Here is a 23,656-nt window from a genome sequence, read left to right as displayed (position 1 = left end):
TTTTAGCCAAAAAAAACGACCATGTATAGTAAGGCATTTTTGGACAAAATTTTTAGCCAAAAAAAACGACCATGTATAGTAAGGCATTTTTGGACAAAATTTTTAGCCGAAAAAAACGACCATGTATAGTAAGCCGTTTTTAGCCGGAAAAAAAATGACCATGTCTAGTAAGGCGTTTTTGGATGAATTTTTTAGCCGAAAAAAACGACCATGTATAGTAAGGCGTTTTTAACCGAAAAAAACCCCGACTATGTATAGTAAGGCATTTTTGGACAAAATTTTTAGCCGAAAAAAACGACCATGTATAGTAGGGCGTTTTTAACCGCAAAAACCAACCATGTATAGTAAGGCGTTTTTGGATGACATTTTCAGCCGAAAAAAACGACCATGTATATTAAGGCGTTTTTAGCCGGAAAAAAAACGACTATGTATAGTAAGGCATTTTTGGACAAAATTTTTAGCCGAAAAAAACGACCATGAATAGTAAGGCGTTTTTGGATGAAATTTTTAGCCGAAACAAACAACCATGTATAGTAAGGCGTTTTTAGCCGGAAAAAACAACCATGTATAGTAGGGCGTTTTTAACCGGAAAAAAACGACCACAAAATTTTTTGCCGAAACCATGTATACATGGTCGTTTGTTGGGCCGGAGTAGGGCCAGATATGGTTTTACAATGCGGCTCAGATCTGGGCCGAATGCGGCCCACATCATGGATGCCAGACGTGGGCCACTGCAGGACCGTCATTCATTGAGGTATGTGGGCCGAATGTACGTGCCGTGTCTGCCCCAGAGCTGGGCCAGACCAATTTTGCTGACTGGGTAAATGATGGCGATGACGTGTACAAGTTGCGTGCTATCATTATGCGCTCCTCATTCAGGGATGATGAATAAATTGATCAGAAAAGGTGCCTTTGTCGTCAGCATTTTAGGCGTTTTATTTGAAAAACACATAGAAAAAGATCATATACAAGACAATAAATAAAAAAGAGACAGAACAGTTTGGGTTAAGCTATGCAACTTTTTGCATTGTCATTAGTAATAAATACAGTACAAAAATCCACCCAGAGTGAATCTAAAGGTTCCTTTTTTTTTGTTTCCACAATATTCATCACCGATCAATGCTATTCTTCATTATGATTTAGCTATTGCTTTTCATATTATTGATGATACATACTTCTACTTCTCTATAAAATACTCAAGATCATAAAACATTGCGCGGTTACAGCAAAACAGCAGGGTGTTGTACAAAGATGGCCACTTCCCTTTTTCACTGGCAGGTTAATAATCATAATCCACATTGTTGTTGTTTTTTTGTTGTTGTTTACTGTCAGCAGCAAAGAAAAAGAATATTCAAGAAGTTATACAGCATCATATGAAAGACATCTAAAACAGCTACTCCCACATACACATAGGAAAACCTGAGAAGGACATGCATTGAAAAAGCTTGTGCTTTCAAAGTTCTACTGTTTCGTCAGCTGGACTTCATGTAATACTATGGCTACGCTCCGCTTGGCTCGGGGAGCAACACACGGAGGGGGTGCGGGGGGGACTGTGGCGGGCATACGCGGGCTAAGGCCAGTGAGAGCACACAATGATCATTCGAAAATGACCAAAGGAAAATAAAACTGCAATAATAATAACTAGTCAAGACCAGCCCGCCAGCTTCGTTCTCTTTCAATATTTTGTTTTCCCTTTTTTTTTTTTAATCTCCAAAAGAATTTTTTTTTTTAGTATTGGGAGGAAAAGCACACCGAAAAAGTTAGCTTATTACATCCACACTCCGTTTACATTTGTGTTTTTTTTAATTTTAAATATATATTTTTGTCGATAATGGCTCAAGTTAGCATGTTAGGTAAGTAAAATACAACCCCCTCTACCACACCCGCTGCAAGTACATCAAGCAAAAACATCCAGCGATACAAAAGGGCAACACGTGGCCTTGCGATCCGGACATGAGTGTCAGCGATGTGGATAAAAAAAAAAAAAAACCCGATTGATTACGAAGCAGCATCGTATGGCAAAAAGCGCGATTACTAAGACAAAACGTGTCTCCGATCAAAAGCAGGGAAGCTAAAGGGAATGTCATCTCGATCAACAGCACCATGCTGGCTTCAAAAGTGTAAGATGGTTCTTTGTTTTTTTTTTGGGGGGGATAATAATAATAATCATAAAATCATAATCACACACTGCATGCAGAAGCATCCCCACCTACCCAATGCATAATGAGGTATTCTTTTTTTGTCATATTTTTTTGTCTTATTTTAAATAAATATATCCATTCAATTGCAAAGTTATGAGACATGAAATATTCCACCACAATAGCTAGCTAGCTACAGTTAGTAATAAATAATGATTGTTAAATACTTAAGGCATCTTTAAATCACAGCATTCTATGTGAACTAGCAGAACCTCCACCTATTTCAGCACTTTTTTTATGGGAGGGGGGTGGAGGTCTCACATGAGAGCGGGGGCAGGAGGGTAATAACACAATCAAGTTATTCTCCAATAAAGACCAAGCAGTATTAGCGCGAGGCTGACTAGAAAAAAAACAACAGCTCCAATTCCAAGAATAAAGTCAGCATTTTGAAGATGGGGGTGGAAAAAGTTAGATGACCAGATTTTGTTTTTTTCCCCAGATTTTCAAAATAAAGTCAATCTACAACATGGAATTCTCAGACAGTCCAGATTACGAAGAAAAAAAAAAAGTAGTGTATCCCAAAAGCCGGAGAATTTTGTTTTGCGTATTTATCGGACAGACATAAACCATCACGTATTTGATAGCTTTGGTTTTTGCAATTTTTGTCAACATAAAGATGGGCAACCAGTGTGTACCCCGCCACAGCTGCGATAAGCTCCAGCACATACCCGCACATTGGAGCAGTGTGACGGTTGAATTTCTTGCTGGGGAGCAATTTTGCACCTCGACTCCGATGTCAACGACTCATGACATGGTTTCAAAAACTGCAAACTCTAAGCTGTCAAATGCCGATGGGCTCTCTTTAATCCGCATGACACCCGCAATACTACAAAAAAAATCTTGATTGAACGAGGAAAAAAAAGCTCTAATATTGCAAAATATATTTGAATAATTTGAATCGAATGAAGAATTTTTTCCACCCACTCTTAATTCACTTTTTTTTTGTCTCCTTGTCATTCCAGCGTGGCCCTATCACCTCTTGGTAAAGAACGCACAGGGAAGCATAAAAATATTTGGAATCCAACCAAAACACAAACTCCTAAGACAATAATAAACTACACACACGCCAAACAAACAAACAAACAAACAAACAACTCCATACGGTAGTGCACATTTACAAAAAAACACAAGCTACATTACAATAAATACATATTATCTTTTTTTGCAGAATTGCAGTTATTTCTCTTCACTGTGGTTAACACGGACACGGACCAGGTGTATTCCTATGTCCAAATTGGCATGTGAACTAAAAAAAAAAAAACGACACAAACAAAAAGACCCAAACAAACGGAAATGACTATTGAATCATATGAGAAGACAATGTTAAGAACAATTGTTTGGTTGTTGTTGATTTTTTTTTTCCAAAATGGATGGCTTTTAATCCCTTTCACTCCAAGACTACATGCGTCTAATGCACACACACACACACACACATAGGCCATTACAATATAACCACAAAGGAAGTGAGCGTTCAAACATACGCAGGCAAACTACTGTACTGTACGTTTTGTTTTGCCCTGTAACACCACTTGCATGTGAGTGGCCGCAACTGAGACGGAAATGGGAATTAAAATGATGACAAAAAAAATAATCCTCATCCAAAAAGTCACATGTGCTTGTTCGGTAGGCAATAAGGTTCAGAAAAATGTCACTCATCTTGAGGCAAGATGGCGGCGAAGCTGTCACACACGTCCCCCGTAGCGGGGGTGGGGCGAGGTCAAGATCTGAGTGCGCACGTGTCGAAGAGGATTGGATGAGGAATACATGGGGGAGGGGGAGAGGTGTCACTGCATCTACTTTGCACCACTACGACCACGATGAGCACGACGACACAGCTCACAAAACCTTGCACACAGGCATGCATACCTGATGATGGAGGCCCACACAACACACAAGTCCCTGGAAGCCATGCCTGTGTTAGCGCGGATGGCGTTTACAGTGTCCCCCCCCCAACCCCCGCTATATCGCGGTTCATCGTTCATGTCCCAACTTCCCTAAAAAGCAACAATTTTGAAGCGATTGTGTTGTCGATTTTTAGTCAAGTCCGAATTTAGCGTTGTACGCTTTCAGTGTAGTGCCGCGTTGAGCCGCAACACGCCAGCCAAGAAGAAGAAGAGGCAGAGAAGGTCCCCAACGGATGCAAGCGTCAATAATAACTGTTGTTTTAGAGCAGAGAGGATATACATCGGTGATTATAGTTGTCGTTTGCTTCGTATGCGTGATGTTGAGCAGTTGTTACTGTAACATCTTTGCTAATTCCAGTCAGCACACATATGGCGTTTTTCGTTGTACGTTAGCATTAAGCTAGCAGATATGATCTCATATGGTTTGTTTGGTGAAGCTGACAAAAAAAAATTGATGGGCATCATAATGATCAACTGCTTAAAGTGAAGTCAAACCTCATTTTGTAGGCGCAAGACGAATGTTGTCGGGTTAAAACTTCAAACCAAAAACGTTTTATATGGACTTGCTATATGACAGATTTTCACCTAAACACAACAAACAAGGGGGCAGGGGTTGTCCGCTATTTTTTTGGCCGTAGTACATACAACGCACGCTTTGAGCCTCCCCCGCCTGGTTTTCGAACCTTGGGCTATCTGTCACACAGACTCTCAAGTTGCTACACAACACTGTTACTCAGAAAATACTCAATCAGTACTATAGCACACCACAAGCATCGGGCTACACACCAATCATGCTTTTGTATAATGTTCTATACAGATGTGCTCGTGTGTGTTCGTGTGTGTGCATGTGTGTGTTTGTGTCTGTGGGGGGGAGGGGGGGGGGTCGCGTACCGCATGACTCAGCACGTCCGTCTGTAGCCGCTCCCACCCTTTTCTTGTACATCCACTAAGTCAGCCCAGTTTTTTTTTTATGTGTCCACCGCATCCCAGCTTGTGTTCTGCATGAGTCGGAGTGTGCGCGCGCACACGTGTCCTTGTGTGTGTGTGTGTGTGTGTGTGTGCATCTGTCTGAATGTGCTTTGTTAATATCCTACCCTTGGCCCCTCCCACTAAAAGAGGGGGTAGCGAGGAGGCCCACCTCCCGCAACTCTCCCTCAAGGGGAGAGAGTGGAGGATTGTGGGATGTGAGGCTGCGTGCTGCGCAGCAGCTATCAACTGTCAGGGTTGAGCTGGGTTTCAATGTCCACTCTGCAGATGGGGCACTTCCGGCTGGTCGCCAGCCATTGGTCCACGCACGCCTGGTGGAACAGGTGCATGCAGGGTAATCTCCTAAACACACGCACCCATGCACACACACACACACACAAATGACACAATTTTAGTGAACCTCACAACAGTCATTTCTCACCTCATCTTTCCCCATTGAGGTGAATGGAAATGCCATTAATCCATTCCATTTTTTTCCGCAAAAAGCAACAAAAAATGTTGGACGGTGAATTATAACTGCGGAAAAATATTTCAGAATACCGCTCTGGTGTGTCCACCTCCGGACAAACTGTGCAAACTGTGCGTATAAGTGCGTTCATGTGCTCGTACCTGACATCCTCTCCATCCTCCAGCATGGACAGACAGATGGTGCACTTCTCGTCCGTGTCCAGTTCCTCGTCGTCCAGACACATCTTCAGGTCCTGGGGGAATCTCTGCAAGCCCAGCACAAGCTTTTTATTAGCTCAGTGTGTATGTGTGTGTGCGCGTGAGTGCGTGTGCGTGTCTTAGCTCATGCTATGTCTGAGCTAAGCGTGCTTTGAAGGAGGAGGGGAGGTGGGAGGGGGCGGGGGGAGTTGGAAAAAGACTCAATGATGAGCCAAATGGCGTGACACTCTTTACCTAGTATTTAGGTCACGTTGGCTATATGCGCTTATCAAATTCACTGAAATGAGTCATCCCTCACGGTGATATGGAGCAGTCTGCACTCTGCACGCTGGTCTCACCTCATCAGCTGGCGGAAAACGAGTTTGCGCGTTGAACTCACGTCCAAAACTGTATGTTGGCTTACCTTCTTGTACTTGTGGGGGAAAGTAAATCTCTCGATGGTCGTCTGGACTGCGCCGCGGTTCACGCTGCCCAGTCTGTCTTCCAACTGCAAAAGTTCCTGTTTAAAAAAAAAAAAGAAGAAATAAGGCACAGCAAGAGAATTTGCAAATGTTTTATTTGTTGCTGTAAAAGTTTGTTCAAACATGTGAAACATTGACCGTATGAAGGTTTTAACTACTTTGCAGTAAGCAGCACAAGGTGTAAGAAATTCCCGTTTTGGTTTATTGCCTAAACAGGCTGCGGGAGAAATGTCCCCCAAAAATAAAAATGGACATAGAAGTGGTTCTAACAAGGTTTTGTTGGAATAATAATTTTTAGGTTGTGAATCCGTGGAGGAAGTAGGGACTTTACAACTTGGCAGCCGCCAAAAGAGGATGCGAGAAATTCAGACAACTAGTTTGATGCCTGTCGGGGCCGTGTGAGGTATCCCAAAGAAAAGGGAAACGGGCTTTCAACCGATGTTACATTGTTACATCAGAAAATAATGGCGGCAAAAGAGGTGATTTCATGAATAGTAGAGGCTGCTAGAAATTCAGTGCCACCTGGTTTGCTGCCTAGACAGGCAGCAGGCTAACAGAATGCTAATTTGGCTCCAACAAAGTGTAACACTAACAGTAATTGTTTGGGATTTCGTAACTCAGCCGCACGCTTCAGAAAATGCAAGCATTTCAGGCCCAACTGGCTTGCTGCCTAATCGGGCAGCCACATATATCTAATTGGAATCAGAAATTTGTTAAAAGGTATGCCACTTGCTTTTCACAGAACTGCATGAATGACCAAAAAAGCCTCTAAATTTGTAATGAATCAACCGTTTCAATGGAGCACCCACCTCATAGCTCTCCCTGACGGCAGACGCGTGCCGCGAAGGGTTGAGACTCTGCAGCGCCAGCAGGTGCAGCTGAGGGTACGGATAGTTCCGGATCTCGTGAACAACCTGGAAGAGGGACGAAGAGAAGATGACGGAGTCGGTCTCCGAGGCTCGCCGCGTATCCAGACGATGAATCGATCCGGTTCGTGATTGCGACTCACCACTTGCGTTGAGGCGTTGTTCCTGGGGAAGTGGTGCATCCTGGGAGATGTCAGGTAGTGCTGATAGTGCTGCGGCAGTGGGTGGATGTGGTACTGGTGTGGCGGCAGGCCTGCGTCGACACTTAGATCCCTAGGGCAGAGAAGAAACTAAATAATTGTTTTGGTCCATGGTGATATTCAATTATCAATTTATAAAATCAATTGAAATGTATTAATTTTTTTAAATACTGGATCTAGAACAACGTGAGTAGGCCTAATATTTTTGCGTAGTTTTGTACTGTCTTTGATTTTTTTTTTTTTAAATGCAAGAGAGCTCTTTGCACCACGAAGAAAAATACAGCATGTGGTTGTTATTTGCTCCAAACACTTTGTCACATGTGTCAAACTCAAGGCCCGGGGGCCAGATCTGGCCCGGTACATCATTTTATGTGGCCAGCGAAAGCAAAACAAACATGTCAACTTCTACGATGATTGCTAAAATCTGTACAAAAACTTCTCATATGTAGTTTATAGGCGAGATATTGTAAGCATTTTGTTGTGAGCAAACCCCTCCTTAAACAATCCTTGAATGAACCATCATTCTTGACTTCTTGATATGTTTTCCCAGTCATAACGGCCCTCCAAAGGAAACGCTCACTACAATGTGGCCCGTGACAAAAAAGAGTTTGACACCCCTGAGTTAGAGGATCTTTTATACATGTCCTCGAAAATGCATGATTAAATATGAAACATATTATGAGCATGTATTTTGCACCTGTGTACATACAGTATTTTGTCCATATTTATAAGTTAGAGCAGTCGTCTGTCTGCATAGCTGCTGATTGCAAAAAAATTTAGAATGCTACCTTTCTAATTCGAAGTTGCTTGAGCTTTGAATGAATATTGAAAACGTGCTGGTCGGTTTCCGTTGTGCACATTCTTACCAGCAGCAACAACAGCAGGTGGTGATGCTGGTGTGTTGAGTGGGCCTGTTTCACACTTGAACGAGTGCTGTCACACTGCCCACCCCAACCCAAAGCACTGTGCCGCGGGGACACTAAACAAATATAATTGCATCTGCCTGTGCCCGCAAGCTAACAAAAATGAATTTTGAAAAAAAAAAGGGAGAGCTTCTTCAGAAAGGCACTAATCTGACTCTGGTAATAGTATATTGCTCTTTTTTTTTTTTTGCGGGCCCCACGTCACGCCATCGAGAGATTCGAGACGCATCGTGACGGATAGGTGATTGGTCATCATCATTTCCTCCTCCAATACCAGCTACTCAGTTATTCTATTTACGCCCCGAGCTATTCTATTTTTAAAAAAATCGGGGGTCTGTGGGAATTCTGGACAGCGTGCCACCACCCTGGTCAGGATAAGCGGTTCAGATTAATTAATAAAATGATGGTTTGGGCCGCATCGCTCCTGTTCCACCATTGATATTTATGCCACTGTTTTGTTTCGGGTTCTCTTGCATTTTTCCCCACATGACAAACAGACACCTTGTTAGGTTCGCCAACTCATAAGTGACTCGAATGAGGCCATAAAAGCTGAAACTGCAGCAATTTAAGTGTGTCGATTGTAAATTTCGCTGCTCACGTTTTATGCCTCTCGGTTAAACCACAGAAAAACTCATTACTACCTATTAATGTTACAACCCCCACAAGGTGCGTGCTGTTTACTGCTCATTTTAGTGTTAAAGAAACTTTATATTCGTCCTCATTTCCTGAAATAAAACTCAACCGCAATCATGTTCTAATAGCCCCTAATTATGACAAAAGAAAAACAGCTTTCGCTACCTGAAAACAAAAGAGCACTTTCGTGGACTTTTACAAGGGCTGCGTCCATGTGTGGTTGAAGTATGCGCTCCCTACCAGTCTGTGCCCTCGGCCAGGTAGCGGGGTTGCTGCACCACCGGCTGGGGCGGAACGTGCAGAGGTGGGGCAAACTCGAAGCCTGGACGCAGTCTGTGGGGCTGGTGAGGAAGCCTCTCTGATGTGCGTCTACTGACACAAATAAGGACAGGTTTTCTATTGACTTAAAGTAAGAGATACACACACACACATTTATACAGTATATAGTGGTCTGGGGTCTTTGTGGCTTTGAATGGTACCTGTTGGGTGGCAGGATGTGTCGATGCTGAGCCTCGAGGATTTGCTGCTGGAGGAGGTATTGCTGGTGTAATGCCTGAGGTAGGAAGGGAGGGGCGGGCATGTCCTGGAACTGGGGTGCGGACATGGGGTTGAGGGGTGGGTGGTGTAGCGGGGGTCCGTGCTGATGGCCAGGCGGGGCCATGTGGGGGTTGATGCCCGACTGCGGCTGGCCCGGGTGGGGCATGGGGAAGTCCATGGGCAGCGGGGCCTGGGGGCCTAGCTGGAAGTGGCGGCAAGAGGTAGCATGGCTGTGCTGCTGCTGCTGTTGCCGGGTGAAATGGGATCCTGGGGGCGGAGTGAGGGGGGAGAAGCAGAATACGTCAGGCACCCCAACACCAAAAAATGAGCGGGAATTAATTCTGAGTGAAATATGCTGTCACTGTATGTATACGTATATGTACGTGTGTGTGTGAGACATCATGTTCATGAAGCCCTACCTCGTACCTACGATGAGAAAAATGCTTCTGTGAGGGTGGGACAATGATGGGATACCACAAGTGTCACCCAAACCAAACACCGAAAGTGCTCCGTCACGAAAATACGTGAGCCGCCATTTTCGGGATCCTTTCCTGTTCTTGGAAGCGGGCGGAGCTACCATGGAACTAAGTGTGCACATGGCCCTGTCCTGGCTGCTTCGTACAATATGGCTAAGTCAAGAACATGACAAGAGATGAAATGCCCGCGAACAGCAACCCAAACGTGAAAAAATGTGAGCATGGCTACTTAGAATGACCTCTACAGTGGCGCCTTGAGATAAAAATGACCCAATTTCAGAGTTTTTTCGACATACAGGCAGGCAGTCAGTTGCCCAATTTTTTTTTGCTTTGACTTGCAGGCAAAAAAAATTGCATATGAGCACAGTGTGATGGAAATAAACTTAACTCATTTCACAAGAAGAAGCAATTTGGCAGACTGAACAATTCAGGCTTTGGGCTGTCTAATTAAACACAAAACTAATTAATTACATGAAGTGTATTTTAGGCTACATTCACACTGCATGGAATGATGCCCAACTCGGATTTTTGTTCGATACAATCTTTTTAAGTATGCTCTCACATTACAAAAACAAATGCAACTTCTCATGTGTTTCTGGAAATAAATATGGTGCCACGTCTAATAATAAGATATCCTTTATTTGTCCCACACTGGGGGAATTTACAGAGGCTCCTTTTATCATCTCCTATCGCCAGAATAGTGAGACGGGAGGACTATACGAACACAAATGAGGAGCAACACACGTAGACTGATAAAAGGAGTCGCAGGAATATATTCTTTATCCTCTGCGAAGAACAAGTGTTCGGGTGTTTTGGCGGTTTACATATACTGTAGATGCAAATCTCTGTATGATACTGCCCACAGGTGGGCAAGGCAAGAATGCCAGTGAGCAGTACCATCTCCATTGAATTGAAGCAAAAAAAAAAAAAAAAAAAATTTAAAAAAGCTTCATTTTTTACATTGTAGAGTGCTACATTTCTTTTTAAAAACACATTTATAAAAATGTCATGTCACATTCAAGGAATTAATTAAACTTGTATCTCAGAGTGCCGCTGTATTAGTCGCTCATTTATGTTGGATTTATTTATTTTTTTTTTAACTCGCTGCAGTTTTATATTACTTTAAACATATAGCTTCCAGGTTATTTATTTCGAAAAAAATGTCCATACAGTCAAGACTCTCTGTAATAACTATGCACAACTCTGGTTTAATATAAACCCCTTCCAACATACCAATATCTTAATACATTCAAAAGGCATCGCCACTTTTCTATTACTTCATGCTCCGTGCCATTATAGAAATGAAAAAAACCCCCACAAATCTCCAAATAAGGGGTGGGGGGTTTGAAGGAAATGGCTGAGAATAAATTCCATTGAAGAAAAAAAATGGCATGTGATATTGTGAAAGAATGAAGCTTGATGTTGATCAGCAAAAGGTAAGTACGCATTTTACTGATGTGACGGCTTAGGGTTCTTTTAAACACTGGTATGACCGTTAAAGGTTGACAACAGTTGAACTCATCATTTCCATTGTTTCCTATGGAGAAAAAAAAATGGTTTTGAAATCCAACCAAATCAGAAATTGAACATCCTGTGGAACAGATTGGGTTGGTTCTACTGTAATTCAATGTTAATGGACACTTAAGTCATGCATTGTCAAAATGTAGTATTTACACTTCAGCCCTTTTTGTGCTTGCTCTAAAATATTCCGCTTCTTAGAAATAGCTTAGCTGTTTTTTACTTTCTTCGAATATAAACTTGTCCCGACCACAACTATTTGGCAAGCGGCGTACGCAGACAGTCGAGACACGGCGGGCTTCCTTGTGGCAGCCGCGCGTTTTTAATGTATCCCACATGTGTTGGGAAAGGCTTTTTTTTTAATTGCAAGAACATTATTAGTCACAATCATTTGGCAGAGCTTAACGTTTCCCCAAAGACAAAATTTTTTTTTTTTGTATTTCTATGTCAAAATGGCAAGTCTGCATTGCATTTTCTGAAACGAAGCGAGGGGAAAAAAACAAAACGGGTTAGAGCAAGGCCGGCGGCAGACAGGTAGTGACCTTGCAAGGTCAAGTTCAAAAGGATGGGGGCACAGAGGGCGTTTTAGGGAAGGCGGGGGTGACGGCCACCACGAATGATAGCAGATCGGCTGGTACGGGCACTGTGATGGAGGAAGCGTGGAGAATCGTCTATCTTTTGTCACAGCGGGGGAGGAGGTGGGTGAGGGTGAAGGGAGGTGGGACAGGGAGGACAATAAATGGAAATCAGCAAGAAGCACACTGAAGGTTAGGAAAAACACTAGATTCTTTATTGAAAAATATTAGTATACTGTGTTTTTCTTTCTCTGTCGTTTTTTTTTTGGGATGTAGTAATAGTATAAAAATCCATGCAACCAAAAAATAAACCACATAGACTGAAGGCAAGGCCCACCATGCTCCGTATAGGGTTAAATAAAGGAACAAAAGCAGCATCCAATGAGCTACAGCACATGATTCAAGTACAGCAGGGTAAACATCTTTACTACAGAAAGATTACATTGGATTCTCACAGGTCAATGTAGAGTCAAACCAAAAAAAAAAACATAACAAAAATATGAATCATAAAATGTGACCATGCATTGAAAAAAGTACTATCAAGAGAGACCACAACCAAACAATAGAGACGTTATTTACTAATAGAGAATCTCTTTTAGCAGTGCAGGAAAATATAGGCATCCCTGTGAAATGGATAGCATTTTGGCCTTATGTTAGTTAGTGGGTGAGGGGGAAGGTGGAGGGGGAGAATTTTTAGAAAGTGATGAACCACCAAGTGAGCTTGTTTGACCTGCTGATACAGTGGAACCTCCAAAGTCAAAACGCTGCATTAAAGCTAAAAATTGGGAGCGTTTCAGGAAAGAAATGTTCTTCAAATGTCCTATGAATTTGAAACGCCTTCAAGAGCACCCCGCTACTTTTTTTTTTTTAACAGTACATGCCTTCTGCCTTTTCCGTTGGCCACTTGTGGCTTTTTATTGCACTCGTTTGATCCAGAAAAGACTCTTACGGTCTCCAAGTACTTTTTGTCCTGCATTAGCGAGCTTTTCGGTGTCCTCAGAGTTGGACGTGATCGGTGGTCCTCACCACCATTACTCGTTTTTGTGTTCCCATGCTTCCCTCATATAAATGCTCATTTATAAAATTGACTCCGTCTATCTAGCATGAACCTAGTGGAATTTTGTTAGATGAAATTGAATTTTGGGGGTTGGTTAAACATTCGTGCATTGAATTAGCCTCAAGGAGACTTCAATTGACTGACTGTTTTTGTTCCCATTTCCTTCGCAAAACCCATTTGTTGGTTTTGACGAAACATTTTCATTTTATATAATTAACTCTCAGCAGTCGTTAGCGACATTTCTGTGAACAAAAGCGGACTGAAATTTGATCTTACATTTATAAAACTCCTTAAATCTAACTAAAATTACAGCATAATATAAATAAATTGTCCTTGGTTTCCATCATTGTCAATTCATATCATAAACAAGCTTCCAGGGTTCATTTTAAATGTATTCATTTCAGTACATCCGTAGAAGAACGAAGATCAAACAGTCGTTTGAGAATTTTAGCTTACATTACTTTAGTCCATAATACTTTGTCTAATTTTGCGCCCAACAAATCCTCCACCTAAATAAAAAAGTGACTACTGTAATACTAAAACTAATAAAGACTAAAATCAAACAAAAAAAATTCAATGTAAAATAAAAACTATCAAATGTGGTTTAACAACTCATTAAAATAAAATGAATTTAGAAAAAGTCAAAAGAAAATAAAAACTGTAGTAAAAACAATACAAAACTAGTAGAACTCTCGTTCAAATGTTACTCAAAACATTGCCTGTACATTGATTTTAAAAAACGGCCCGAAAAAATGTTGCCGTCGTTTAGACAAGATTTTTCATGATTCCAGGTATGCAACACAAGAAGGCTCACTCACGAACTGCCGTGCTTAGTTTTTAACTTGATTAACTCAGCTTTCTACGAAAGCAACACTAGGACATGGGAACAAATAAGTGCAAATTCAGTTTAAAATGGGAAATGTTGCTTTTACTTCTGAATAAATTAAAAGCTACTGGGCGGAGCGCGTTCAACTTTTGAGGTACCACTGTATACGCCACTTAATATTTTTTGGAGCCTGTTAAAAAGGAGAGGGAGGGCAAGCAGCCCCTAACAATTCAGTGTGATTCAAAAGATTTGTTTTGTTGTAGATTTTTTTTTTTTTTGCAAAGGGGGAACAAAAGGACTACACAAAATGGAGACAGTTATGGCAGGTTGTCGTGTGCAGGTGCAGTGTACCTTCACTCTATTCATTTCCCACAGAAACTCCCAAGTCCAGCACTCCAAAAGTGGTCTCATTTGGAATCCAAACTAAATGCCTTTGACAATAGAACTCAAAATTTCAAACCATCGCCTACTTTTTTTGGGGGGGGGGGGGCCGCCTCATAATGTTGTATGAGGTGCAAACGTTTTTTTTGCTGTGCAACAATTGACTACCTTAAGACTGCATATACGCGATTTTTAAGCAATCGTTTATACGAGCAAGTTTGAATGATCGTCATTTCAACAGAGCAGAGACGACATAAATCTGCTGTTTGTAAATGTTGCTGCTACCTTCGTTAAAGCAGCAGTTGTTTCACGGTTTATAGTTACCCTAACATCTAAGCTCATTTTCATTAGCCCATTCAGAAAGTTTCACATTACGTGTGAGTTACTCGAATTTCATTGGATTCGTTGATAGGGTTTGCTTGAACATTTTGGTGTTTAAATACAATGTTTGATTCTCTTCTATTTTGCTGCAGGTTTACAGTAAACTTCAACTAGCAGTGAACCCTCTCAGGGCAGGTGTTGCAAATTTGTAACAACCAAGTACCTTTACTTTACCTGTTACAAGAACTTAATTTGAGCCGGAGAGGGTTTTAAGTGTCGTGAATAATTTCAAAAACATTTCTTATATAATATCTCTTTATTGTACCGTTTTGGGTCAGGAACATATCCCCACTAATAAAATGCAGTCCACTGTATGGCCACTACAAATATTAAAATATTACTTAAAACACTGCCTGTAAAGTTAACAAAGGTCAATTACTGCTGATCTTACTGTTCTTCATTTGATTGTTTTTATGTCACGGCTTAGAATGCCTCTCAAACAAATATTAGTGAGAACTTTATCATTACTACTGTTATGATGGTGATAGTTTGCCCTTGGAATAAATCTGAATAATTTCTCCAATAATATAAAAAGTGTTAAGAAATAATAACATTGAAGGGCTCGTGTTGGACTTTGGAGGTTCCGCCGCAGAGCGAAACGCTGATTTCGCCTCCCAAATTGTCACATGAGAACATGTACACTGCACCTTGAGTGAAGAGAAAGGAGGATGAGCCAAATTCTGGTGTTCAACGATGCGAGTGCAGCCGTTTTGGAGATCATGCAAAAATGTATCCACTTGACAGGAATTTACAGCATGTTGTCTATCAAAAGACTGGATGGGAGGTACACAATGACATTCCATTAAAAAAAGGAGCTACATGTCCACTCGGGTGCTACAGCAAAAATTTGACAGAAACAAAAGACAAAAAGGTGCTCTGCTCTAAGATGTTAGCTATGTTTTTTTTTTTTTTGTTGTTTTTTAGTTGGCTTGACATGGTTGGAATACATCTTGAAGGGAGGAGGAGGAGGAATAGGAGAGGGGGAGGGGTGCTTTGTTTTTTTTAATACCAATGTCGTCTTCGGATGGAAAGAGGAAATGAAGAAGGGGTTCACAATACAGCTAAATGCAGAGAACAGGCAGAGGCCACGCCACACCACACAGCAGCAGATGATCATTAGCTACACAATGGGGGGACGACAAAGATCTGATAAATGCAGAATGTAGAGCCAGCCTCCATACTATGAAACAGGGAAATAAGAACAGAAATAAAAGCACAATGAAATCATTGATGCCACTGCTGTCAAATTAATGTTGCACTGTAGCTTCGTGTGTGCGTGTGCTTTTTTTTAGCCGCTCGCTCGCGTCTGAGTGAAAAAAGGAGCAAAGTTCCAAACACAAAACAGCTGACCGTTTGCAGCAAATTTGATTTAGTTGTTTTCCAGAAGCAATGATCACCCGTATCGATTCAAGAATTCCGCCGATCGACGCAAACAGTCATAAATAATCGCGATGGCGAAACCAGATGATCTTTGAAATGACATCATCCAGTCATAGATAAGACGACTGGCTGGAGACGGCTCCGGCTAGTTTGCGGTATTTCTACGGTGCAAACACACCACGAGTTAAAAGCAGAAGACGCGCATTACAACGTATCCCAATTTGACGTTAGCGGAAAATGGATGGAATGAGCCACTGCGTTCTTCTGTGCGGGAATGTTGTGTACAGCCGGCGCTTGCCGAATCCTTTGTGACAATTGATTCCGCTTCAGGATGTAGCCAGCCCCCACACGAGCCAGTTAGCTTATCTCGAGTGGCGGTATCTGGATGTTAACTAAAGCCAAATACAGCCGCCAAAACATGTCATGTGATGGTTTACGGTCATTTACGAACAAAGCAAAATAAAAAACAGACAAACGCAAAATTACATTTGGCGAGCAGTTTGAGCGGAAACGACGAACTAGCTGACGCGAGCTAAGCCAGCGGCTAAGTTGGGAGCTAACTAGCCAACAGCTGCAGTGAATATTAAGATAAACAGGGCACACGTTTTAGCGTGCTTACCAACAAACCACGACCTACCTCTGTTTCTGACTGAGCCAAATACGGGGAGAACCAGGTATCCGACATGCACTAACACCATCCTGTGATCCTTGTTTTACGACTCCGCTGGCTTATTTGGAGAGAGAGAGTGCGATTGTTGTAGTAGCCCATGCGGATCTACATTCAGGCGGCTGGGCTGGCTAGCAGCGCGCGGGCCGAGTAACTGAAGCGTCTGTTTCGCTAACTGACTGATTATACTGCTGTACTGTACTGGAGCTCCGTGTCTATGCCTGCAGTCGATGGACTCGACTGCCCGCCTGGTGATGAGTGACAAAAGCAGACGCGTCCTTCTGTGGAGCCAGAAAAGGGGGCGCTGTTTCCCCGCTGCGTGACCTCGAGAGACCTAGTACAGTTACAATGGGCTGCCAGCGGGCCGCATGCAACCCTCGCCCACATCTGGGGTTGCTCTCGATTCATTTTTGAAAATAAAAAGGTAATCGCTTAGCAGCGCCTCCAAACCTGAGGTGGGAATTGTGAAGAAGAGCGTGTCATGGCCGCCACATCAACCTCTAATTTCTCAATGGTACATCTAAAAAAAAAGTGGTTGCACCTGTGCGACCAGCCTTTTGAGGGGTTGGGGGAGAGGGTATTAGTGACTGCCGATCTTTGTACAAAATATTTTATTTTTAAATTGCTTTAGTGCATTTTTTTGTGAACAGAGCCTTCGTCTGTTATAATTTTAATTTATCAAAAAAAGTATACTGCATATATATTTTTACATTTCAAAGCCAATGTTCAATATTTTTGAGAATTAATAGTTATTTCCTCTTAATGGATATACAGCACAAGATTTAAAATGCTCTATCGTCACATTAGGAGTATAAAAAACAGCATCAACAATATGCTTTATCACGATATCAGTATTTTGCATGTATTTTGTTAATTTGCAGCTGTGCAAGGGATTAAGAGCATTCATATATATTTTTCACGTCAAATACAACTTTATTGTCAAATGCGCTGTATGTGCAACAGACAGCACAGATTACATTTTAAATTACCCTTTTGGATAAATTCGGTATAAAATTGTGATGATCCACTATACGCGTGTTCTGACTTACCAATTTTCATTTAATTTAGTTTTCCCAAAAAGAAAACATAGACAAAGGCACACATACGGTATTGTAAAAAGCATCCATCCGTTCCTCACAGGGTGGAACTCGCACAAAGCTTCTCTGACCTTGCTGACGTTGTTGCAGTTCGTTAGCTACAGCGACAAGAGGCGGTATAGAGTGGAGTTGGTCAAATGGAGGCGGAGTTTACAGATAAATAGAAGAAGAGTTCATTCAGCCATTACATTCTCCCTCAGCCAGGTCGAAGCCGTCAGTGGTGGAGGACAAGTCATTCGTACCGAGAAAGTAAAATGTTATCCGTACGAGTTGTCGCAGCGTTGGCCAGGACCCTACCTAGAAGGGCCGGATTAGTAAGTACTTCATTTAAAAAAAGCTATTTCGCTTTAATGTTTTCCCGATTGCTTCATTTAATGAATGCGTAAACTTCGTCCGTGGGAAGGGTAACGCCGAATATGTCAACGCAGCAGGCCCCGCGCGAACCGACTTGCACTGCAAAATGCCTTCTAAAATACTTCCTGCGTGCATTTTAAACCAAATTTCTGTCTGTTGCCCCGTATGTTGCAATTGTGTGTGATTTTAGTTGATGTTGCCCTTGTGACACCGCCTGTGCGCTGCGCTGGTATTAGCACGCGAGCTAACGTAGCTGCTCGTTAGCAACTCATTTAACCACGCTTTGAAGGTCAGCTAGCCTGACAAGCAGCCGACAGGACTGAAACCGCGTAGCACCTTCCTCATTTAACATACATGATTTGTAACGCATAGTTGCAATGTCATGAGCAAAATAATTATTGACAATAACTATCGATCATTTTAATCGTAGGTGTCCAAGACTGTGCCAGCCGCCTGCGTTGGGGTCAATCATCTCCACACCCACCGACCATGGCTGCAGAAGACTGGTAGGAAATATAACAATAACTACAAAATCAGGGGGAAAAAAATCCTTTTCAAGTTTTTTTATGACCTAATGGAAACTAAAACACCTTACATTGATGCTGTTGGCCTACTGGGAGTTCAAATCAATTTTAACCCTCCCAAAGTCTGCTTTTTGTTGTCACCCCTTTCTAATAGATAAAGCAATTTTTAATGGCAATATTCAAAACATTTACCTTTTGTACACCACCAATTATCAAAATAAAAGCTTTTATAGGTTTTTTACCTACACCATCAACTTATTTAGATTATTTTTCATTTCGGATTCAGTGAAAATAATTATTCAAAATATGCACATCAACAATCCTTGAGCAGTATTTTGATTGTCTTAAAATTTAGCATCATAATCGTTGTGATTGATAATGAATCAATTTTAATCACCAAGTCATAACTGATGCCTTGTTTTGAAGATTTTACTCAACGTGCAGCACTTTTTATGCAGCGATTGTTGTTTTTCCAAGTGCTCTATCAGTAAAGTTGAGTTGAAGTGGCACCAACACGATGTTAAGCTACAATTACCATGATGATGAGTCTCGACTTTGCTTCAAAAAGGCACGGCTGAAGTGTCTTCAATCCTGGAGGAGAAGATCATGGGAGCAGACACTTCTGCCGACCTGGAGGAGACCGGCCGCGTGCTGTCCATCGGTGACGGAATCGCCAGGGTGTATGGTCTGAGGAATGTCCAGGCGGAAGAGATGGTGGAGTTCTCGTCTGGACTCAAAGTACGCCTGGAAAGATGCTAAAGCAGTGGTTATTGAGTAAAGGCACATATTACATAAGAAAATTGTCAAGGCGCACCACCAAACAATGTCACAAAAAGTTTGGGCTTGACAATTTTGAAAAATCAACTAGCTTTTCCCAGCTCCCCCCGTCAATATTGGGATTGGCAATTATTTGTTTTAAGATCCTTTCCCATGTATTTAACAAACACAAGCAATACATGGAATTGCATCCTGCATAATACATTAGGCAATGACAAAGATCTTAACACTGTCACCGCTCTACATTGTAGACATTTTAATACATCCAGTGTGGTTCTCGCCCACCAGGGAATGTCTCTGAACTTGGAGCCCGATAATGTTGGTGTGGTGGTGTTCGGTAACGACAAGCTTATCAAAGAGGGCGACATTGTGAAGAGGACTGGCGCCATCGTGGATGTTCCCGTCGGTGAGGAGCTGCTTGGCCGTGTTGTGGACGCTCTGGGAAACGCCATTGATGGAAAGGTCAATAAAGCCACTAAATGGTCATCTAGTGATAATAAATTGTCAAAGATGGTTTTCAGTGGGGCTTTTGCGTTTCCACAGGGTCCTCTGGGTTCCAAGACGCGTAGGCGTGTTGGTCTGAAGGCTCCAGGTATCATCCCCCGTATTTCTGTGAGGGAGCCAATGCAGACTGGCATCAAGGCTGTGGACAGCCTGGTGCCCATTGGCAGAGGCCAGCGTGAGCTCATCATTGGTGACAGGCAGACCGGGTGAGTAGCCTTAATAAGCATTTCGTCAACTACATTTCTGTCATTCGTTAATGAGTGCTTTTGGGTTTGCAGAAATGTAAAAATTGATATTTTAAGAATAAAGTGGTCCCTTAAGAGTGACCTGACTTTTTTTTCCACGACATTTGACGGATAAATCCATAGCTTTGTCTTTGGAAAGTCAGCTATTCACCTTAACTGTTAGTATCTATTAGATTGATCAAATATTCTTTAGCCCATCCCTAATTGCATGTATTAAGGAGAACAAAATATGATGACTACCTCTCCTCCACAGCAAAACCGCCATTGCCATTGACACCATCATCAACCAGAAACGCTTCAACGAGGGTACTGATGAAAAGAAGAAGCTGTACTGCATCTACGTGGCCATCGGCCAGAAGAGGTCCACCGTGGCCCAGCTGGTGAAGAGGCTGACGGATGCCGACGCCATGAAGTACACCATCGTGGTGTCGGCCACCGCCTCGGATGCCGCGCCCCTTCAGTACCTGGCCCCGTACTCGGGCTGCTCCATGGGCGAGTACTTCCGCGACAATGGCAAGCACGCCCTCATCATCTATGATGATCTGTCCAAGCAGGTGTGCGGATGATGAGAAAATAGTTTTGGAGTTCTTCCGAGCCGCAGTTCCACAACTTTTTGGGTCTTTCTTAGGCCGTAGCCTACCGTCAGATGTCCCTGCTGCTGCGTCGTCCCCCCGGTCGCGAGGCTTACCCTGGCGACGTCTTCTACCTGCACTCGCGGCTGCTGGAGAGAGCCGCCAAGATGAACGATAACTTCGGCGGCGGCTCACTCACCGCTCTGCCGGTCATCGAGACCCAGGCCGGCGACGTGTCTGCCTACATTCCCACCAATGTCATCTCCATCACTGATGGACAGGTACGTCTTGGTGATGTCTTTTTCATTTTTTGTTGGGCCTCGTGTTAACGTTTGTCCTGCTTCTGCCGTAGATCTTCTTGGAGACGGAGCTGTTCTACAAGGGTATCCGGCCTGCTATTAACGTGGGTCTGTCTGTGTCCCGAGTGGGTTCTGCTGCCCAGACCAGAGCCATGAAGCAGGTTACTTCACACTTTTGTAACGTCATGAAAACATTCGATGGTTCTCATTTAGGATTCAGGTTACTTTTATCAATACTAGTTTAAAAAATTAGAATTAAAAAAATCGGGATTTTTAAAGTCTTGATTTAATTAGAAAAATATGGATTTTTTCTAATTACACTGTCTTTTTTTTTTTCCCCCTTGGATGAAACAAGACTATTTTTAAAAAAACGTAATTGATTTTAGGCAACTGATTCGCTGTGGCGACCCCTAAAGGGAAATGCCGAAAGGAAAATCATTGTTCATATACCGCGTGGTAAAACCAGGGCGTCGTGTACACCGATAACGCAACCATTAGGTTACAGAACTCCCCCTCCCTTTGGACTATTGGTCCTCATACAGAGCTGTGTGTCAGATTTTAATTTAAAATGGATTGAATAGTAGTCTTTTTGGCTTAATTGTGCCAGAATTAGAGAAATGTGTTTTTGTTTTAAATGAAATGAAAATTGTGTATATTTTTTAACACCCTGCCCCCCTCCCCTAAACATTATAGGTTGCTGGCACCATGAAGCTGGAACTGGCTCAGTACCGCGAGGTGGCCGCTTTCGCCCAATTTGGCTCCGATCTGGATGCCGCCACCCAGCAGCTCCTCAACAGGGGCGTCAGGCTGACGGAGCTGCTCAAGCAGGGACAGTACTGTGAGTATTGGCCAAATGAGACACTATCTGTCTTTTGGAGTTCAATCAGACCCCTCATGGCTCTCCTTCCTCCTCTAGCTCCCATGGCCATCGAGGAGCAGGTGACGGTCATCTACGCCGGCGTCAGGGGGCACCTGGACAAAATGGAGCCCAGCAAGATCACGAAGTTCGAGAAGGCTTTCCTGCAGCACATTCTCAGCCAGCACCAAGACCTGCTCGCTGCAATCAAGTAAGATCGCTTTTGTTCCAAATGGAGCATTTTTATTACTTGCCATTGAAAAAATTCCAACTTCAATCTTAACTTTTCAGGGCTGACGGCCAGATCTCGGAGGCATCGGATGCCAAACTCAAGCAGATAGTTCTGAACTTCCTGTCCAGTTTTGAGTAAGCAGGTTCAGCACTTGCGGTTGATCATCAGTGCCCCCTACCATTATGTATGTGAACACGCTGAACGCCAAAACCTCCATGTACGGATTTGTCCCGATAAAAATCTACAAGCCTGCTCAGCTGTAAATGTATTCTGATTGGATCAGACGATATCTAGAATACATGTGCATCATTTCAGCACATTAGTGACGAGTCCTGCTGTTCACTGTAGTAATTGAGGGGGGAGCAAGTGTCAGGTTGTGTGGTTTGGATCTTTTTGCTCCTAAGTATGTCAGAACCCATGTCAGGTTGGAGTCAAATGTTTATTAATATGAGAATAAATTGTGTAACAAATGTAAGTGGTTTTGTATTATCTCTTGAGCACGTGACCATGTGGAAGACACATTGAGAGCCTGAAAGCACTGAGACAAGTTATTTCATGTACAATATAATTTCTTCGTGACTACTATATGTACACATCTTCTATATTTTATATATATATTGCGCGTCGTCGCGCACGCGGTCTGTCCTTCCGGCTGTCCCTTTTCAAAACGCACCTACTTCACCGCGCCGCCACTGCGCCGCTCAGGCAGTGGCTCACTACGATCGCGCGGGCATCTTAGCGAAAAAATGTTGTCTACCCACAAGCATTGCAATGAAATTGTTAGTTATTTAGTAGAGCTAAACATCTCTTTATTTTCGCGATAAGCAATGAAGATGAACAAAAAGTTGAACCAAGCAACAACACTTTTGTGGCCTACCAGCCTTCCGCAGGAACTAGCTGATGAGCCGCCCGGAGGGCGGCGAACCAGCTATCCATCCATCCATCCATTTTCGGAGCCGCTTAATCCTCACTAGGGTCGCGGGGGGTGCTGGAGCCTATCCCAGCCGTCTTCGGGCAGTAGGCGGGGGACAACCTGAATTGGTTGCCAGCCAATCGCAGGGCACACAGAGACGAACAACCATTCGCACTCACACCCACACCTAGGGACAATTTAGAGTGTTCAATCAGCCTGCCACGCATGTTTTTGGAATGTGGGAGGAAACCGGAGCACCCGGAGAAAACCCACGCAGGCCCGGGGAGAACATGCAAACTCCACACAGGGAGGCCGGAGCTGGAATCGAACCCGGTACCTCTGCACTGTGAAGCCGACGTGCTAACCACTGGACTACCGGGCCGCCCGGCGAACCAGCTAGTTGCTTTTAAATGCATAAAATTGCCTGCATGTAGTTGACTTCACTTTGGCATCATAATGTCCAGCAGGTGGAAGCACACGTACAACCATTTCAGGCCATGAATAAGTTCATCAGTCCTGGTGATTTTGAATTTCAAAGTATTTTTTAAAAGGTAAATATAAATCATAAATGATTAATACACAATGGCCACATGATTATACATTTATCGAGCGGGTAAATTGTGATTGAATATCCTAGAGAAGTTAAG

General features: G+C 42.8%; 2 protein-coding genes and 1 long non-coding RNA gene across 4 annotated transcripts in view; 2 read left to right on the top strand and 1 right to left on the bottom strand.

The window, feature by feature from the left end:
• Positions 1-911: 911 nt before the first annotated feature.
• LOC127601700 (E3 ubiquitin-protein ligase RNF165-like) lies at positions 912-16,935 on the bottom strand. Of its 2 annotated transcripts, none has more exons than XM_052067255.1 (8): positions 16,607-16,935; positions 9,318-9,642; positions 9,079-9,210; positions 7,226-7,355; positions 7,026-7,130; positions 6,159-6,254; positions 5,699-5,802; positions 912-5,431 (listed from the first exon to the last, which is right to left on the bottom strand). In XM_052067255.1, exons 1-8 carry the CDS (start codon positions 16,665-16,667, stop codon positions 5,314-5,316), a joined length of 1,071 nt encoding a protein of 356 aa, XP_051923215.1. In that variant the 5' UTR covers positions 16,668-16,935; the 3' UTR covers positions 912-5,313. The 2 variants fall into 2 exon arrangements, with proteins under 2 accessions (XP_051923215.1, XP_051923216.1); XM_052067256.1 differs by having other exon boundaries at positions 9,079-9,207; positions 16,607-16,934.
• The window catches only part of LOC127601756 (uncharacterized), a 65,090-nt gene continuing 51,056 nt past the window's right edge, over positions 9,623-23,656 (top strand). The window contains exon 1 of the long non-coding RNA XR_007962633.1: positions 9,623-9,764. This is a non-coding gene — a long non-coding RNA (uncharacterized LOC127601756). The remainder of the gene's footprint in view (positions 9,765-23,656) is intronic.
• LOC127601683 (ATP synthase subunit alpha, mitochondrial) lies at positions 17,880-22,571 on the top strand. The gene is made up of 11 exons (XM_052067218.1): positions 17,880-18,047; positions 18,518-18,593; positions 19,180-19,349; positions 19,677-19,850; positions 19,932-20,098; positions 20,391-20,691; positions 20,766-20,990; positions 21,062-21,169; positions 21,702-21,846; positions 21,925-22,075; positions 22,156-22,571. Exons 1-11 carry the CDS (start codon positions 17,988-17,990, stop codon positions 22,232-22,234), a joined length of 1,656 nt encoding a protein of 551 aa, XP_051923178.1. The 5' UTR covers positions 17,880-17,987; the 3' UTR covers positions 22,235-22,571.

This window comes from Hippocampus zosterae, chromosome 6 (genome assembly GCF_025434085.1).
Source record: "Hippocampus zosterae strain Florida chromosome 6, ASM2543408v3, whole genome shotgun sequence".
Classification (NCBI taxonomy): Eukaryota; Metazoa; Chordata; class Actinopteri; order Syngnathiformes; family Syngnathidae; genus Hippocampus; species Hippocampus zosterae.
The sequence above is the reverse complement of the archived record's forward strand: the minus strand, read 5'-3'. Positions and strand labels throughout refer to the sequence as shown.

Coding starts and splice junctions, on each gene's coding strand:
- LOC127601700 (XM_052067255.1), bottom strand. CDS start 16,667: ATGGTGTTAGTGCATGTCGGATACCTGGTTCTCCCCGTATTTGGCTCA. Junction 7,356..9,078: donor CTGGCCGAGGGCACAGACTG/GTAGGGAGCGCA, acceptor TCTCTGCCCTAG/GGATCTAAGTGTCGACGCAG. Junction 7,131..7,225: donor ACAACGCCTCAACGCAAGTG/GTGAGTCGCAAT, acceptor TCCCTCTTCCAG/GTTGTTCACGAGATCCGGAA.
- LOC127601683 (XM_052067218.1), top strand. CDS start 17,988: ATGTTATCCGTACGAGTTGTCGCAGCGTTGGCCAGGACCCTACCTAGA. Junction 19,350..19,676: donor AGTTCTCGTCTGGACTCAAA/GTACGCCTGGAA, acceptor CTCGCCCACCAG/GGAATGTCTCTGAACTTGGA. Junction 21,847..21,924: donor GCTCAAGCAGGGACAGTACT/GTGAGTATTGGC, acceptor TTCCTCCTCTAG/CTCCCATGGCCATCGAGGAG.